Below are 16,161 nucleotides of genomic sequence, written 5' to 3'. Positions count from 1 at the left end.
GTAAAGTGTGTCAATAAACTCATTGTAATAATCGTAATCAGAAAGAACCCGCGTTTTATTTAGTACGAACTGTACTGGGAAATAAAACAACGTCTACACGGAATTAAATAAAATCCAAGAACGTAACAATATTTAACTCCGAAGCGCAGCGCACATCAACTTCGAGCGTTTTGTTATTGTTTCCTTGTGGTTGTTGTATTTTCGATAACACATAACGCAACGGATGGCTCAACGCGAGCATTCTGCTTAGCCCTTAAGTTATACTAGTGTCAACGTCATTTGCCAGAAAAATGTAAACTAACATATGGTCTGTTCCCGTACTACAAGAATCTACTAGATTGTACTATTTTCTTCGATATCATAAAGGAAAATTCGTTATAGTAGTAAAAAGTAGTAGATTCTTGCAGTATGGGAACAGACTAATACAAATTATCAACAAATTATATTTATTTTGAAAATGAAATATTTTCGAGTCCTCAAAATAAAATTTAAAAAAACATGAATGAAAATCTATCAAAATTATATATCTATCACTTTCACATCTTTCCTATAATTGAGCCATTGCCACTTATATGTGTAACACATATGAAAATGCAGGGAATTGCGAGTTATTCCATGAACAAAGATTTGCATTATGTAACTTTCCCAGCAAGAGATTGAGTAAATTAAATACGGGAGCAAATTTAATAAACAACAATTTCAAATTGTATACGTTCCCTATTTTCCTGTTGGGTGACTTTTAAAAACATAATTTGTCAAATTCGTATTGACGTTGGAAGCAAAAATGATGTTACTGGATGCTTTCTGTTTACTCCAAAGACCAGTAAAAGAAAGCGAAGAGAGAGCTAGTTTGACAGTTATACGTTGAGAACTAAACTGAACTACACTGAGAACCTCTGAGAAATGAATTAATATCATTTTTGTTCCATTTTTAAAAATTTTGGTAATATATGGTTTGTTCCCGTACTGCAAGAATCTACTATTTTTTACAATTTATTTCGATATCATAGAGGAAAAAATGGTTATCGTAGTAAAAAATAGTAGATTCTTGCAGTACGGGAACAGACCAATAATTTATAATAGGTGTGTCTGGTTACTTTCCCTGCAGGAATTGTCCAGTAACTTCTTTCTGAGAGAGTAAGGTAGTTTTATTCTCTTTTGCAAGAAAAATGCGAAAAGTAAACAGACATCCCTGCAGAAGCTTGCAACTAATCAGCTGATTTGTCAAAACAAACCAATTTGTCCGCCATTATAAAGAATTAAAAGAAAGAAAACACAACCAGTTTAACAAGTTTTTGAAATAAAAAGGAAATAAAATAAAAAATGAGCACTGGCTACAGAGACACACTGATCTTCTTCCGTCATTTTTCTAAAAATGCTGGAAATAGTCTTTTATTTTCCTATTACATATTAATACTTACGTTTTTCTCGTTTTGTAAAGTTTTTCTCCAAAAACAATTAGTCTTGCTAATTCCAAAAAAAATTATTTTCAAATTGAAAGCACAAAAATAAATAAACAAACAATAGAAAACATCTGATTGAATGTCGATGTATGAAAGAAGAAGAGTTGCAAGAGATTGCAAGAAAAATTTTTCCAGCATAATTTGCAAACTCTCACTGAAAGAACTGTCAAAATTTCTCTCTCCAACCGCTCTCTTTTGCAGAACTTTTGGGTTAACAGACGACTTCCAGTAACAATTTGTAACAATTGTTACAAACTTTAGGGTAACCAGACACACCTAATATATAATTTATTTTCAGCATTTCATAAATCCACATCATATAAAGTGCGAACGTAAATGTGCTATCAAGCTGTTCGACGTGTCGCCATATCGTTTTTAGAACACAACAATTGCCGCCGTGGTTGAGTGTCTGCTTGACTCCGACTACTGTCATCGAATCGATGTCAACAACAAGTTATCGCTGTAATGTCAATGTAGTCGACGTTCGCCTGACGTGACGTGACGTGTACAGATTTATTTTTGTTTTGCATCGGGAATATTTGGGTATCATGTTAGATTTTGTGGTAATTTTTAGTAAAGGGGGCATAGTTTTGTGGAATTGCAATGCAACTGGTGAAAATGTGACGCCCTACATCAACAACCTTATACGTAGCGTTATATTGGAGGTAAGTATTCATATTGACCCAAGAAATATGAAATTTTTGCATTTAAAATATGTGTTCATATTTGCATAATTTCTCTTTCTAGGAACGCAGCACCGAATCCAAATATTTCGAAGAAGACAACTTGGCGCTGCAATTCAAGTTGGACAATGAGCTCGAATTAGTGTTTGCTGTCGTGTATCAAAAGATCATCAAGTTGCCCTACGTGGACAACTTTCTAACCCAACTACAAGCTGCTTTCAAAGACAAGTTTGGAGATCAATTGGCGACGTCTCAAAAGTTTGCTTTGAAATATGAATTCGAACGAGAATTCCGTACCACCTTGGCAGCAGCAGAGAACTCCGCCAAACAGAGCAGCAAGGCCCCGAAGACAATGCGTTCTTTCAACGAATCCCTAAAGTCAAAGAAAACTGTAGCATCACTCATTGAAAGTCCCAATGACAACAAAGCCAAGGAACACACTAAGAAGCAAGTAAATATTATAGAAAGCCCTAAACCCTATGTTGAAGAAAAGGGAATTTCAAATGTTGATATAATTATGGAGAATCGTAAGAAGCTAATGGGAAAGATGGCTGGCAAGAAGAGTCCACCAGAGAACAAGAACAAGGGTGAAAAGGAAAAGGCTGGTAAGAAACCGAGAGTGTGGGACTTGGGAGGAAGTTCAAAAGATGCAGTCGTTCTTGATCGTTCGAAAGATCAACCAGAAGACGTTCAATACAGGAATATACAAAACGATGTAAGTATCACCTGCTTTATAGTATTGTGGAGAACGTTTCAGAGAGGATATGTGTATACATGCTTATTTATTTTTATTGCAGATTGTTGGCACCATGCATGGCAGTATTCGTGACTTGGAGGTGGAGAGCGACGATGAAGAAGAAATAGGTGACAGCGATGTTCACCAATACTCAAACACGGATAACAAGAAAAAGTCAGGTATTTTGTCCTACTTCAAAGGCTTTGTCGGTGGCAAGACGTTATCACGGGTAGAACTTCAACCGGCTTTGGAAAAAATGCGTGATCATCTTATATCGAAAAACGTTGCATCAGATATTGCACATAAGCTTTGCGACTCCGTATGTACAAGTTTGGAAGGTAAATCGGTTGGTACATTTGATTCGGTTGCTACAATGGTTAAAGAGGCCTTAAGTACCTCCCTGGTACGAATCTTGTCTCCCAAGCGTCGTGTCGATATCATACGTGATGCACTGGAAGCCAAGAGAAATAACAGACCGTATACCATTATTTTCTGCGGTGTCAATGGTGTTGGCAAATCGACAAATTTAGCCAAAATTTGCTTTTGGTTAATAGAAAACGATTTCAATGTGTTGATTGCTGCGTGTGATACGTTCCGTGCTGGCGCTGTAGAACAACTGAGAACTCATACGCGGCATTTGAACGCCTTGCATCCTGCGGAGAAGCATGGCGGTCGCACCATGGTGCAACTATATGAAAAGGGATATGGTAAGGATGCGGCTGGAATTGCTATGGAAGCTATTAAATTCGCCCACGACACACGTGTCGATGTGGTGCTGGTGGACACAGCTGGGCGCATGCAGGACAATGAACCGTTGATGCGTTCACTGGCAAAGCTCATTAAAGTAAATGATCCCGATCTTGTCCTCTTTGTCGGCGAAGCATTGGTGGGCAATGAAGCTGTTGACCAGCTGGTAAAATTCAATCAATCATTGGCTGACTATTCCTCCGACGAAAATCCACACATTATCGACGGCATTGTACTGACGAAGTTCGACACCATTGACGACAAAGTGGGTGCGGCCATCTCCATGACCTACATTACGGGGCAACCTATAGTTTTTGTTGGAACTGGTCAAACCTATTCGGATTTGAAGGCGATCAACGTAAATGCCGTTGTACACTCCCTTATGAAATAGGACATTTTGTTTAGATTCGATTATTCTTAGTCTTTGAGTTTGTGTTTTGTTTTGTGCCTCCTTATTTTTCGATTAATTAGCATTACGTTGAAATTGTGGAACTATTTGTACATTTATTAAAAAAGTCTTATAACTATAAATACATATTTTCTTAAAAATATAAAACAATCTTAAAAACGATTCGTTGTTTTCGCTATTCAATCTTAATAATTATACACATGATGAAAAATGGCAAATTTTTGATATAAAATAGAGTAGAGAAATGTAGATGAAAAAAAGAAATGATATTGGCGTGTGAGTGTGATGCAACTATACAAAGATCGTGTGTATGTGTGTATGAATATAATTATATGCACATAATAATACTAATATAAATAATCTTATTAAACTAATGCAAAATCGCTAAAAATAATTACGATACTTGCAATAATCTTGCAGTTAGGCTTCAGTACTTAGGACATACATTCGTATGAATGTACGTATGAGTGAGTTGATGATCTAAAAATTCAAAATTGAGATACAATGAACGAGTATATATAGACACTTTCATATTCAAGAGCTGTGGCGACTTCAGCTTGTGGGATTCCTTGCAGTCTTCGGATCTATATACGAAATTACACTACTCTGACTGCTGTCTGTCGCATTTTCGGCCACAACGACTGGTGTCAAAAACGGCATTGCATGTTGCGAATCGGCGTTCATGGATATTTTGGCATTCGGTTCGGAAGCTGAAGCAGGATCATCAATGATGCTATTATTTGTTGGATCAGTCAGGGCGGCATATAAAGTTTCATCGACAATTCCAGTGTTTGGTTCTTCCTGTTGAGGGCTGCGTCGACGCTTGATTGCTTCGTATAGTTCATCAATTGATGTGTTGATAGCATCTACCTGATCCGTATGTTCAACTTCGTGGTCACCATCTAAATGATGATCATGATTGAAATTATTGGCACCGAAAACGGAGTATTCATCCTCAAAGTCATTCAAGCAGCCCATATCGGCCTCACTTGCATTGGACGATTGATAACGGAAATCATCTGTTAAGGTCAAGTCGTTGTCGACTTGCGGAGCATACAGTCCATGGCTACGTATGCTTATTTCCGAATTCTGATAATTCAGATCACTTTCATTTGTTGGGCTACCAGATCTAGTGCAAGAACCAGCGACCATATGAAAGGGCCCGGCAACATTAACCTCCCGTTCGTCTGATGTACCATTATCAATTAAATACTTCTGTGAAGGCTGTGACTTGAGTTCACATGCGGAAAGAGAATTCGACGATATGCTCTTTTTCCCGGCATTCTGCGATTCATAAAATGATGGACAGCGGGAGGGGGCAACGGCGCTTGGTGAAGTGTGGGCCAAAATATTTTCGGAACCATAGTTGACACTATTTTTGTCAATGTCGTTACTAAGGCTCGATTTCGTTTTTACTACTCCGCCTTCAAAAATAACGTCTAAATTGTTGAGCGATTTTGAGTGTTTCGTTTGATTCGTGCAACGTATGAGCACAGAACCGAAATCGTCCTCCACATCGATTCTGTTGGTTATTTGCAACGAATTTGAAACGTAGATTTCGTCACGTTTTAACGCCGGTTCTTTGCAGGTAGTGTCGTCATCCTCATCACTGCTTACTACTTCACTCAACTTGGGAAGAACATTGTTAGGAGAGGGCGAAGGGAGGCCCAAACTGTTCATGGCCTCCTTGTCTTCATTATCCAAAAGTAACGAAGACGACTGTTGTTGTACATTGTCATCGACTTTGGTAGGTAATAATATTTTATTTGGGGTGGAAGTTGCTGGCACATTCGAAAACGAAGTATTAAATATATTGCTCGATAAAGACTTAACTTGATTCGCGGGTTTGGTATTTTCATAAAGAGGGACATTTTCGCCATCATGCGAACTGCTATCGATTTCCTCCAACTCTTCATGGTGCTCCTCCAAAGGCTTGAGCGATCGTGGCTTAACCTTGTGCACCTCATGCTGTGGCACCATTGTCTCATTGACATTTGTATAGATGTTCATCGAAAGAATTGTGGCTCGTTTCCTTAACGAATTGTCATTGTGGTTGTTGATAGGACCTGGAGGCGCGAAGAAGGCATCGTCTTCGAAATTGGTCAGGGGATTATGCACGGAGCTGCTGTTGCAATTCTTGTAACCCATATTATAGTCAGGTTTGTAGTTAATATTGGTATTGTTAACTTTGCCCACGCCGCTACTCAACAGCTTCAATGTCATTGCATTGTGTCTTCTTGAATATATATTGGCACTACCCGTTGTGGATGATCCATCGCTCATAGTATCGGCACCATGTCCACCTGCACCATATTCGTTGCGATCCTTCTGCCGTTGCAGTTCGAAATTATTACGTTTAGCCAACCTTTTTTGTTTTTTAAAGAACTTTCTAGCCACATTAATTTGGTTGGGATTGTAGAAGATTTCGGCGCTAGGAATGTCGTGTGACATTACGCCCATGCCTGCAATATGTTGGTTATTAATTATTGCTGCAGGTGGCGGTGCTGCAGACGACGTCGAAACACTCAAAAGGTGTTGCGTGGTACAATCAACGTTTCCATTTCGGATGCTGCCTGTCCGGTGTTTTGAGCACTGAGAGTTGGAACGCGATGCCCCCGAGTTATTAGCTCCTTCGTATGCAGGTTTGTATGCCAACACACTGTTAGCGACGGGGGCGATGCCGTCGTTGTAGTTACTTGCATCGTAGCCATCATTAGGCATTTTACCACAGCATGGATTTTGCGCCCATTGCTGGCGAGTATCATTTCTGGTTAGGGTAAAGAAAAGCAGCATGAAAACCCCCAGTACACAGCATGAAATTGTAAATATTACACAATACATGTGGCTCGATTCATGTTCGGCTGCAGAAGAATGCATAACGAATGCCAGAGCCGAAAGCCATGCTGTTATATAGAGCACCAAAAAGATCAAGTGCGCCCTCAAATGCGATAAATTGGATCGTTCAAAATCATCAACAATGCTACTGGCTGCGGTATTGCTTGTTAGGCTGGTGTATTGGTCAATGTTGAGAGATTTGGTGGTGGCATTGGTGCGACGAGTTTGATTGCCCGGAGTCGTTGAATCGAGCCAATCCATATCGATATTTTCCGTAGCCTGTGTATTGTCCGAAAACTGATGATTTTGCATCATATTAGCAACGGAGCTCCGATGATTAAGTTGATAGTATATTGTCAAGAATAGTATTGAAAGAAATATTAACAAGATTCCTCCAGGAACAAGCACAGCATTCATAGCAGATGCGTTATGAAGAAAACAATGCGAGTAGGCAGAGTATTCGTTAATGTTTACAGCTCCACTTATTCCGCATATCATTAGAGCAATACCCCATCCAACTAGGTAAATGCCCATAATAGGCTTTTTCAATCGCGCCTCTTTCGGCAAATCGGAGTCTATAACGCGATGGTGTTTAGACAATCGTTTGTACATTGTGCTCAGGCTTACACACAGCCACAGAAGTATACACAAGGACAAGTAATGTATAAGTATGCCAATAACACGACAATTGTCCTGGTGTTCTGTCTGATATATGCCCAATGAAAAAACAAGACATAACAATGCCAACGCCAGCCATGTGTTTACGAATGTGTGACGCTGTTGGCGGTTAATTCGTATTGCCCTTCCGAATACAACAAACGTTACAATATTGATGCTCAAACATATGAAAAGTACCGATGTTCCAATATAAATGGGATAAGGAAGGTAACGAAATCTCGCCCCAGCATCTTCGCTCCGGAAGTCATTTAAATATTGTCTATCTTGAAGTATTCCAAAGTAACCAAAACGCTTACATGTGAACATAAGCAGACCACGATGTAGATACAACTGTTGGCAAGCTGATGGAACCCACTTTTTCTTCTGTGGATCCCACCATGCTGGTATTGGTTTGCTTCGCTCATTATGATACGGATGTACTCTTAGTATAACTGCTATCTGATGTTTTTCCTCCATATCTGTAAGGGCTTCTACACTGAAGTCGCCGACTTCATCCTCCTCGCCCACGATTTTGGCTCCAATTATAGGAGACGATAAAATAGTATCATCGCCGTCGTGATCGGACAAATATGGCAGTAAGTTCGCATTTCGAAACACGGCCACCATTAATTTTATGTTTTGATTGGCACTAGTTGTATTGTCAAACAACGAATTGACAGGTATTTCAATGGCAGCATCAATATATCTCTCAAACGAAGGAAATGAGTCGTTCGATGTGCTACATTCGAACGAAGAAGATGAACTGAGTGTTTGCATCCATACACATGATATACCAGTGAATGATTCAGGCCGGACGATAAAGTAATCCACGTAAAAACTTCGAGGCATGGATATTAAGTCATCTTTTAGGACATGCGAATCTCCCTGGATAGGGGATTCTAAAGAGGCCATTCTTGATGCCACCTCAACGCATCCCAAGAGCTTTAGTCCACTTTCATGTTCACGTTGTGCTTCGTAAAATGTCTTCGAGGGCAGAGACAGAAGTTGTGAAACAATGTCAAGCAGCAAATGAGCTAATTCACTTTGGTATTTTATGAAATCGAGGTATTTGACCAAAGTTCGGGCGACAAACTCCAAGTCTATTGGGTCCTGAATTCGCCGAAGATTTGAAGAGGTGTGCGTAAAATTATGTACGCTTCTGGCGATTTCGAGTACGTTTGCCTTATTCAAATTGAGATCCATTTTGGCAAATTGTTCTAAAAGCCTTGTTGTACGACTAACATATGAACAGGCTTGTGTATTCAGATCGATCCAATTACCCGACTCATCACAGTGATACGTGGCCACTTGTCCACCATTTGATTCTTCGACGCAATCCTGTTCAACAGTTTGACCTCGCACTGTCTGAGGCCAGTGATAATTGCCTTTGTTTGTTTTAACATCTACTGCCGGACAATACAAAGTATTTTTGGCAATGACTATAACAGAAATGGCATGGGACAGATTGGCCTGTTGTGACCTCAGTGTACAATCGAATGTTCCGGTGTGATTCTTTTTAACACTGACTACTCGCAAAACCGAATTCAATATACCCGAGTCCGTTGTATGTTTGCTCTCCAAGAATACGTCATTGAAAATCTTGGTAGGATCTCGGTACACAATATCATCAGTAGAATTTTGATGGCGTATTTTCTCAGACCAACCCCAAAACACATGAGCTCTTGTAGGTAGATCCTCGGATTCGCGATGTCCGCCAATAGCTACGCGAGGTGCTCTACACTTTAGTACTAATTCATCTCCTTCGAAGACTACCTATAAATAAAAAATCATCGAATTGATTAGTAAACTTGTCCATTAAAAAATACGTTTGTTAATAATCACTTGGTTATGCTTTGGTATAAACTCCAGCAAAGGTTGCAGAGGTGATTCACAATACAAATCCACGCCCACTTTCAACTTCTTCAGATAAATGCCCTTAAAATCCTCTGAATCACATTTGGGGGATGGTTGTAATTTCACAAGCCTCGTATTTGACCAGTTCACAAGCCACATCAGATCACAATCACAGGCCAGCGGGTTAAATGATATATCTCTAAGAAGTGAATTGATAAGATTTTAATTAGTATTGGCCTTGCAGAGACATATTCCCATCATACAATATCTTTAGGTTTTTCAAATGATCAAACGATCCAGGATATATGTGTGCTATTGAATTGTTAGCCAAACGGAGGCGTTCCAGGCTCTCAAAGGCATCACCAAATGTCGTTTTATCGATTGTTTTCAGCATATTCCCCGATAAATCTAAACGCTTTAAGTCGGTCAGATTGCGGAATACCTCCCTGTCAATGGTACTGATACCATTTTTACTTAAGTCTCTAAAAAGAAAATAAATTGATTAGAAAATCATCTGGAAATACAATTCAAATACTCCAAGAGATACGCACAATATCACCACATTAGCAGCGTCGTCCTCAAAAGTTAAATTTTGCCATGTCCAACTCCATACATTATCATCATTGTTCACATCGCACCGCACCTTTAAGTTCCTGGTGGATGTCGTTGTGTTGGTGCTTTTGCATATGCATTTCTCAGGGCATTTTGCGTCCGAATAAAGTATGAAAAGGATTTGCAGAACGATAGCCCAACGCAACACCATTGGTGTCGATAATTTTAACATCGTTTTAATATCTCTGTACCAGTCTCATTACCAAATCTAAATTATTTTAACTTTTTTCTATACAATCAATTTGATTTGATTTCAATCCTGGACTGATTCTGTACTTTTCACCGACTGAATTGAAAAACGGTCCAGCTGCTAACGAATGGGAAGAGAAGACAAAATGGCCGATAAAGATGACTCAAAGTGGTATAACCGAAAGTTTACGAATGAGGTGGGAGGGAGACTAAACGAAACCGTGTTGTTTACAACACATACACTCACAGCAGCTGCAGCCGGAGAACCGAGCCATACTGTTACTGTGTGACGGCGTTGTATGCAGGTTGACAACGCGATCGGTTAAAGTCGAAAATCGATTTTGATCAGGTTTGATAAAATTGAAAGATCGAAAAATCAAAAAAATCAACTTCTTTTTAGTCAGAGGCAAAACAAAAACCGAAAAGTCTACTTTTTCCTTGGAAGGAAGCCACACTAGAGTATGAAGCCACTGATGAGACAAAACTGCGGCGGCAGAATTTTCTTCTCCCTTCGGAGGGGCTTTTATGTAACGCCGTTGAATATTGACTAAATTACAGATAGACCTCGACTATTTTGTTTTTATTTTAATTTAAATTTCCTGAAGATTTCATCCACATATTTAGAGTTGGCTAGTGAGTGAATATTTAATGGGCCAATGCCTTTTTAATTGGGTAAATACACATTTGGAGAGGTTTATTTTGGTATTTAGTACATTGAATCGCCAATATAATGGACATGGACCCAGAGATTGAATTTTCTATATCAGTAGATGATTCTATAAACATCATGTGAGCCAAATTTTGTTCGGCAGTTAAACAGTTTTTCCTATTATTGCATAAATTACTGGCGATTCAATATGGTAAATGCCCAAATAAATTGATATTCAAACCAATTTACCGGAACCTATTGGGTATTTACGCACTAAATAAATATGGATGAAGTCTCCTGGGAATTTAATCTACACGAAAAGTTAAATGGTCTGTTCCCGTACTGCAAGGATCTACGAGTTTTTACTATTTTCTCCGATATCATAAAGGAAAAAAGTGTTATCGTAGTAAAAAATAGTAGATTCTTGCAGTACGGGAACAGACCAAAAACTGACAAATTGCTCTTACGAAAAGTTAAATGGTCTGTTCCCGTACTGCAAGGATCTACGAGTTTTTACTATTTTCTCCGATATCATAAAGGAAAAAAGTGTTATCGTAGTAAAAAATAGTAGATTCTTGCAGTACGGGAACAGACCAAAAACTGACAAATTGCTCTTAAATAAAAACTAAATAATCGAGGTCTATCTGTAATTTAGAATTTCAACGGCGGTATATTAAAGACTCCTCCGATGGGAGAAGAAAATTTAGCGGCGGCTATTTAGAGTCTAAGAGTCTAAACGCAACCATAGAGTCTAGAGTCAGCGACAGTCGTTTGCCGTGTGTAGAATGTTCGCGTTGGGCGTTTTTTGTTATCGCGTTAACGCACGCAAAAAGTTAAAATATATTTAATTTTAATTTTATTAATTTTTGCTCATTTTTGTCATACTCAAAATTTCTCTCTTGCTCTCAATTGAGTTGCCATATTTTATGCCATGTACATGTACAGACGAGTGTTGTTCGCTCTCTCATTCGTTGTTCGACCCTTAATTATGAAGTAATTACTTAGTTCCCCATACAAAATTGTCTGAGCGAACACCGACTTTTGTACGTTGTTCAATTCGAATCACTTTCTGAATAACCAAGAAATTTGTCCCATCCCTAACAATTGAGAGTATTTATCGAAAATAAATTAATTTTGACAGCTTGAAAATATTTATAAAATTTTCAAACTTTTTAGTAAAATTTAAAATGATGAATGAAAAGTAAAAAAGTTTCTAGTTTATATTATATGCAGAAGAAAGTAAATTTTGTAATCTACATAATGCAATATGCATTTCCTTCCCTTTGGTTCTAATTAGCATACAAAACGAGAAACAAATGTGGGAAAACCCAAACAAAAACAAATGTGGGAAAACCCAAACCAAAAATTGCCAATTTTTTATATGTGACATTGACATACATATGTGAATTTAGAAAATATAAAAATGTATGAAAACAACAATATTTTCAGAAAAAATGGAAAACATGAATTAAAAGTAAATAGATATGGGTTCATACATAGTCAGAGAAAGAGAATTAATTTTTTTATTTAGATCCATATGTGATTCAAGCAAATACGTTAGAATTTTGGTGTAAAACAAGAAACAAAAAGTTTGAAATAAAAAAACTCTGAAGACATGAATTAAGAATAGTGTTGTATGAACGGGTTAATTCATGTACGTAATTCTACGTTGTTCGAATGCCCGTCAGAACATGGCATTAGGTAAAAATCAACAGTGCTACCAAATTTCAATGAGAATTTATATCAAAACATATGGCAGTGCTGTTAAAAAAACAAATATTTCAACGATTGTGGACTTTTTTTTAACGAATTAATAAAATGGAAGAAAAATAATTTTATCCAAGTTCCTTGACATTATTGTTTATTAAATAATAAATTGATTTTGGTTTGCACAACGTAAAATTTTCTGTCAAAAAATGAAAACAAATAATTGACATTTTGTGACGCTAGCTGCCAACTCTTTAGTTTGGTTTTCACGCCGGCGAAAAAGTATGACGCTGACTCGTGACTCTCTGGTTGCGTTTAGACTCTAAACGCTGCTTTAATTTTTTGACAGAATGTTATTCGTTGTCCAACCAAATTCAATTTCTTCAGGAAATTCCAAGTTATACAAAATACCGTATTTTTTGTTTCCTCGACCATTTTTTTTCATTTTATTATTAATTCCAAACGTCCAAAATCGTTGAAAATATTTGTTTTTTAACACCACTGCCATTTCCCGTTGCCTATAAGAAACACACGGCAAACGACTGTCGCTGACTCTAGACTCTATGTTTGCGTTTAGACTCTTAGTCCGAAGTGGAAACATGGTGAGTGCGAATTTTTTCAAACAAACACAACAAGCATTTTTACCGTTATCCGCCGAAATTCTTTCAAATTCTAGAACATGATTTTGTTCAATCGTGAAAAGGAATTTAAATTAAAGCTGATACTTTCAAGATGCCTGGTGATATGATGGTAATATGAATCCAGTAAGTACAACACAAAATATGGGAATTGAAGAAAAAGTAATAGAAATAACAAAAATAGGATATGGAAGAGGCAAAGTTGTTTTCAAAACAGCAGAGGCAGCAAATGCTTTTGCCAATGACACTAGCCTACTTGCTAATAAATATCGAACAAAAATTCTCGCCTATTTCGTATCGAAATGGGACATGATATTCCCAGTGGATACCTTTATTAGTGAAGAGGAGATAAAAGAAAACTTCATAAGTGATGTGCCAACCTAAAGATTTTCAGAGTAATGCGAAGAGAGGGTGAAGAGTCATATCCTACCCGAAGAGTCAACATATAATTCGAAAGGCTCATTTTGCCCCAAGATATATCGATTTATGGAGTGTCACGCCTAAAAGTACAACCCTTTGTTCCTATGTCGCTATGTTATAGCTGCTACCGATTCAACCATCTTGCAAAACATTGTAAGCAAAAAATCCCGACATGCTCAGTCTGCTATGTAGTACACGATAATAACCAAGATTGTGCCGATCCACCTTACATCTGCCCCAACTGCAAAGGGAACCACGACCCAATGGATAAGAGATGTCCCGCAAGAGCAAAGCCATACAACATAAAGTGCACTATGGTTTTAGAAAATCTCACAATTAGCAAAACAAAAACGAAATATCCATACCTTTTCAGTAACAATTTTTCAATTCTTGATAGCGATCATGGTGAAAATTTCCCAATTCTACCAACTCAAAAAAAAAAAAATCTTTTAACACTGGCGCAAAACATTTTGCTGAAAACATTCAAGAATCAACCAAATTTATTCACGCTTCAAACCCTTTCTCTAAAGTGGCCAAATCAATCACAATAGACTTCGCGAAGAAAACGAAAGGAAAACACAAGAAATGCACAAAAAAGTTTTGACCGAGGGAGAGGTCTACGTGACACCCAATGAAACAGCACTTTCGATGGCTGAAAAATCACGACCAACCAGTTTCGAATCAGTCCCAAACAAAATGATGATTATGTTAAATGGAATATTATTATCACACTCACAACTCGAAAGATCAAATGGTAGCTAAAAATAAAATCCATCAAGAAATTGATTGTACATATAAGAATTAATAATGACGCAGAAGTGATAAAGAAATCCTTAAATAAATCAGCACCATTACAAAATTAAATATTTAATATGAAATTACTGCAATTCAATATCCAAAGTGTGTGTAAAAACAATAATAAATCATTACTAGAATTATATATAGAAAGTCACTCTATTGATATAGCACTTTTTTGCGAAACGTGGTTGAAAGACAACACTATATCCAATATCTCCAACTATAATTTAATTTCTAAAAATAGACCAGATGGGTACGGTGGCGTAGGTATCTACGTTAAACCAGGTGTCACATTCAAACTTTTAACATTTAATCTCGACATGGAAGTAATCGGAATTTGCACATTAACTTCATTATGATTTACATTCCTCCCAATACAAACAGACAACAGTTCAATACTTTGGTAGACGGCATTTTTAGCACATTTGAAAACTGCCTAATTCCAACAATCATAGCAGGCGATTTCAATGCACATACATTCATCATTGTGGGGAGATACAAACACGGATCACCAAGTTCGTTTTCTTTGGGAGACCTCTACAAAGCATGGTTTCTGGTGTATGAACGTCGGCAGCCCTACATTTCAAATAGGAGAGAATTACTGCTCAGTCTTAGACCTCGCATTCGAAAGAATTTGGATTGTGTACCTGAGTGGAAAGTGTCCGGATACAAGCTCACAAACAGTAATCATCGCCCTATAATCATGGATTTTAAATATGATAATAAAACTAACCGCAATTTCAAGATTAGCCAAAAAGCCGTCATCAAAGACATCTCTAAAATGAATACAGGAAATTCCATGGAAGAATTTAATTCAAAAATTCTAACAATAATAAAAAACCATACGGTGATTATTCCTCCTAATAACAAATATATACCAAAGGCGTGGTGGACCGAAGAGACATCAAGACTTTTTAGATGCAGAAATGGCGCCAGAAAAAATATCGCAAAACGAAAAAGTTGGATGATTTGATAGCATATCAAGAAGCTGAAGATATACTAAGCGGAAAAAACGTAAAAATTTTAATGATCTTCTGGGAACCAACTATGGGACATCGTAAAAAATGTAAGAAAATATGGGCTAGATCGAATTTCACATTCCCTCAAACGCTATCTATTGAAGCGCAAAAAGCCTTTTTCAATATATTTTGCGAAAGCCCTGGAGGGACATCCGAATCTGCCCTATTCCTAAGCGCAACAAAGATCCAACAGTTATTCTAAATTATAGGCCTATTTCACTCCTGAGCGTATCACTTAAATGCTTAGAAGCAATGATTAAAAACGTATTACAACAGCATATAGAAACTAAAAGACTATTACCCCCACGATCATACGCATTTAGACGTGGACACTCGACATATATGTGTATCAACGATATTATCAACAGGGTGTATGCTTATTAAGCGAAAGGTTGTCACGTTATGGGTATATACTTGGACGTGGAGAAAGCCTATGAAAGAGGCTGAAATAAACCAACACGTAACGAAATGGGTCATCGATTTCATAAGCAAAAGAAACCTTTGTTTGGACAAGGGGAGAATCACTGTCAACAGCGGTCTTGCACAGGGTAGTTGCATAATCCCACTTCTATTTAATTTATATACAATGGAACTCCTCGATATAGCAGATGAAAATTGTCACGTTTTTCAATTCGCTGACGATTTTTTCATCCTAATTCAGCACAGAGACAATTTACAGCCCGCTGCAGAAACCTGAAAATGAATTTTAACCTTGCCAAAACTAATATAATCCACTTTAATAGAA

At 37.6% G+C, this 16,161-nt stretch overlaps 2 protein-coding genes and 1 long non-coding RNA gene across 3 annotated transcripts; 2 read left to right on the top strand and 1 right to left on the bottom strand.

Annotated features, from left to right (window-relative positions):
- Window positions 1-1,120: 1,120 nt before the first annotated feature.
- On the top strand, window positions 1,121-1,683 carry LOC133321378 (uncharacterized). Its single transcript, XR_009754011.1, has 2 exons — window positions 1,121-1,223; window positions 1,585-1,683. It is a non-coding gene; the product is annotated as an uncharacterized LOC133321378 (long non-coding RNA).
- A 299-nt stretch (window positions 1,684-1,982) lies between these two features.
- Window positions 1,983-4,031, top strand: LOC133321377 (signal recognition particle receptor subunit alpha homolog). The gene is made up of 3 exons (XM_061530465.1): window positions 1,983-2,128; window positions 2,211-2,861; window positions 2,944-4,031. Exons 1-3 carry the CDS (start codon window positions 2,012-2,014, stop codon window positions 4,018-4,020), a joined length of 1,845 nt encoding a protein of 614 aa, XP_061386449.1. The 5' UTR covers window positions 1,983-2,011; the 3' UTR covers window positions 4,021-4,031.
- A 559-nt stretch (window positions 4,032-4,590) lies between these two features.
- LOC133321381 (adhesion G protein-coupled receptor A3) lies at window positions 4,591-15,171 on the bottom strand. Its single transcript, XM_061530467.1, has 4 exons — window positions 15,131-15,171; window positions 9,648-9,866; window positions 9,373-9,583; window positions 4,591-9,303 (listed from the first exon to the last, which is right to left on the bottom strand). Exons 1-4 carry the CDS (start codon window positions 15,169-15,171, stop codon window positions 4,591-4,593), a joined length of 5,184 nt encoding a protein of 1,727 aa, XP_061386451.1.
- Between the last annotated feature and the right edge of the window lie 990 nt (window positions 15,172-16,161).

This window comes from Musca vetustissima, unplaced genomic scaffold (assembly GCF_032173495.1).
Source record: "Musca vetustissima isolate MV318-11 ecotype Yass unplaced genomic scaffold, APGP_CSIRO_Mvet_v1 utg8425, whole genome shotgun sequence".
Lineage (NCBI taxonomy): Eukaryota > Metazoa > Arthropoda > Insecta > Diptera > Muscidae > Musca > Musca vetustissima.
The sequence above is the reverse complement of the archived record's forward strand: the minus strand, read 5'-3'. Positions and strand labels throughout refer to the sequence as shown.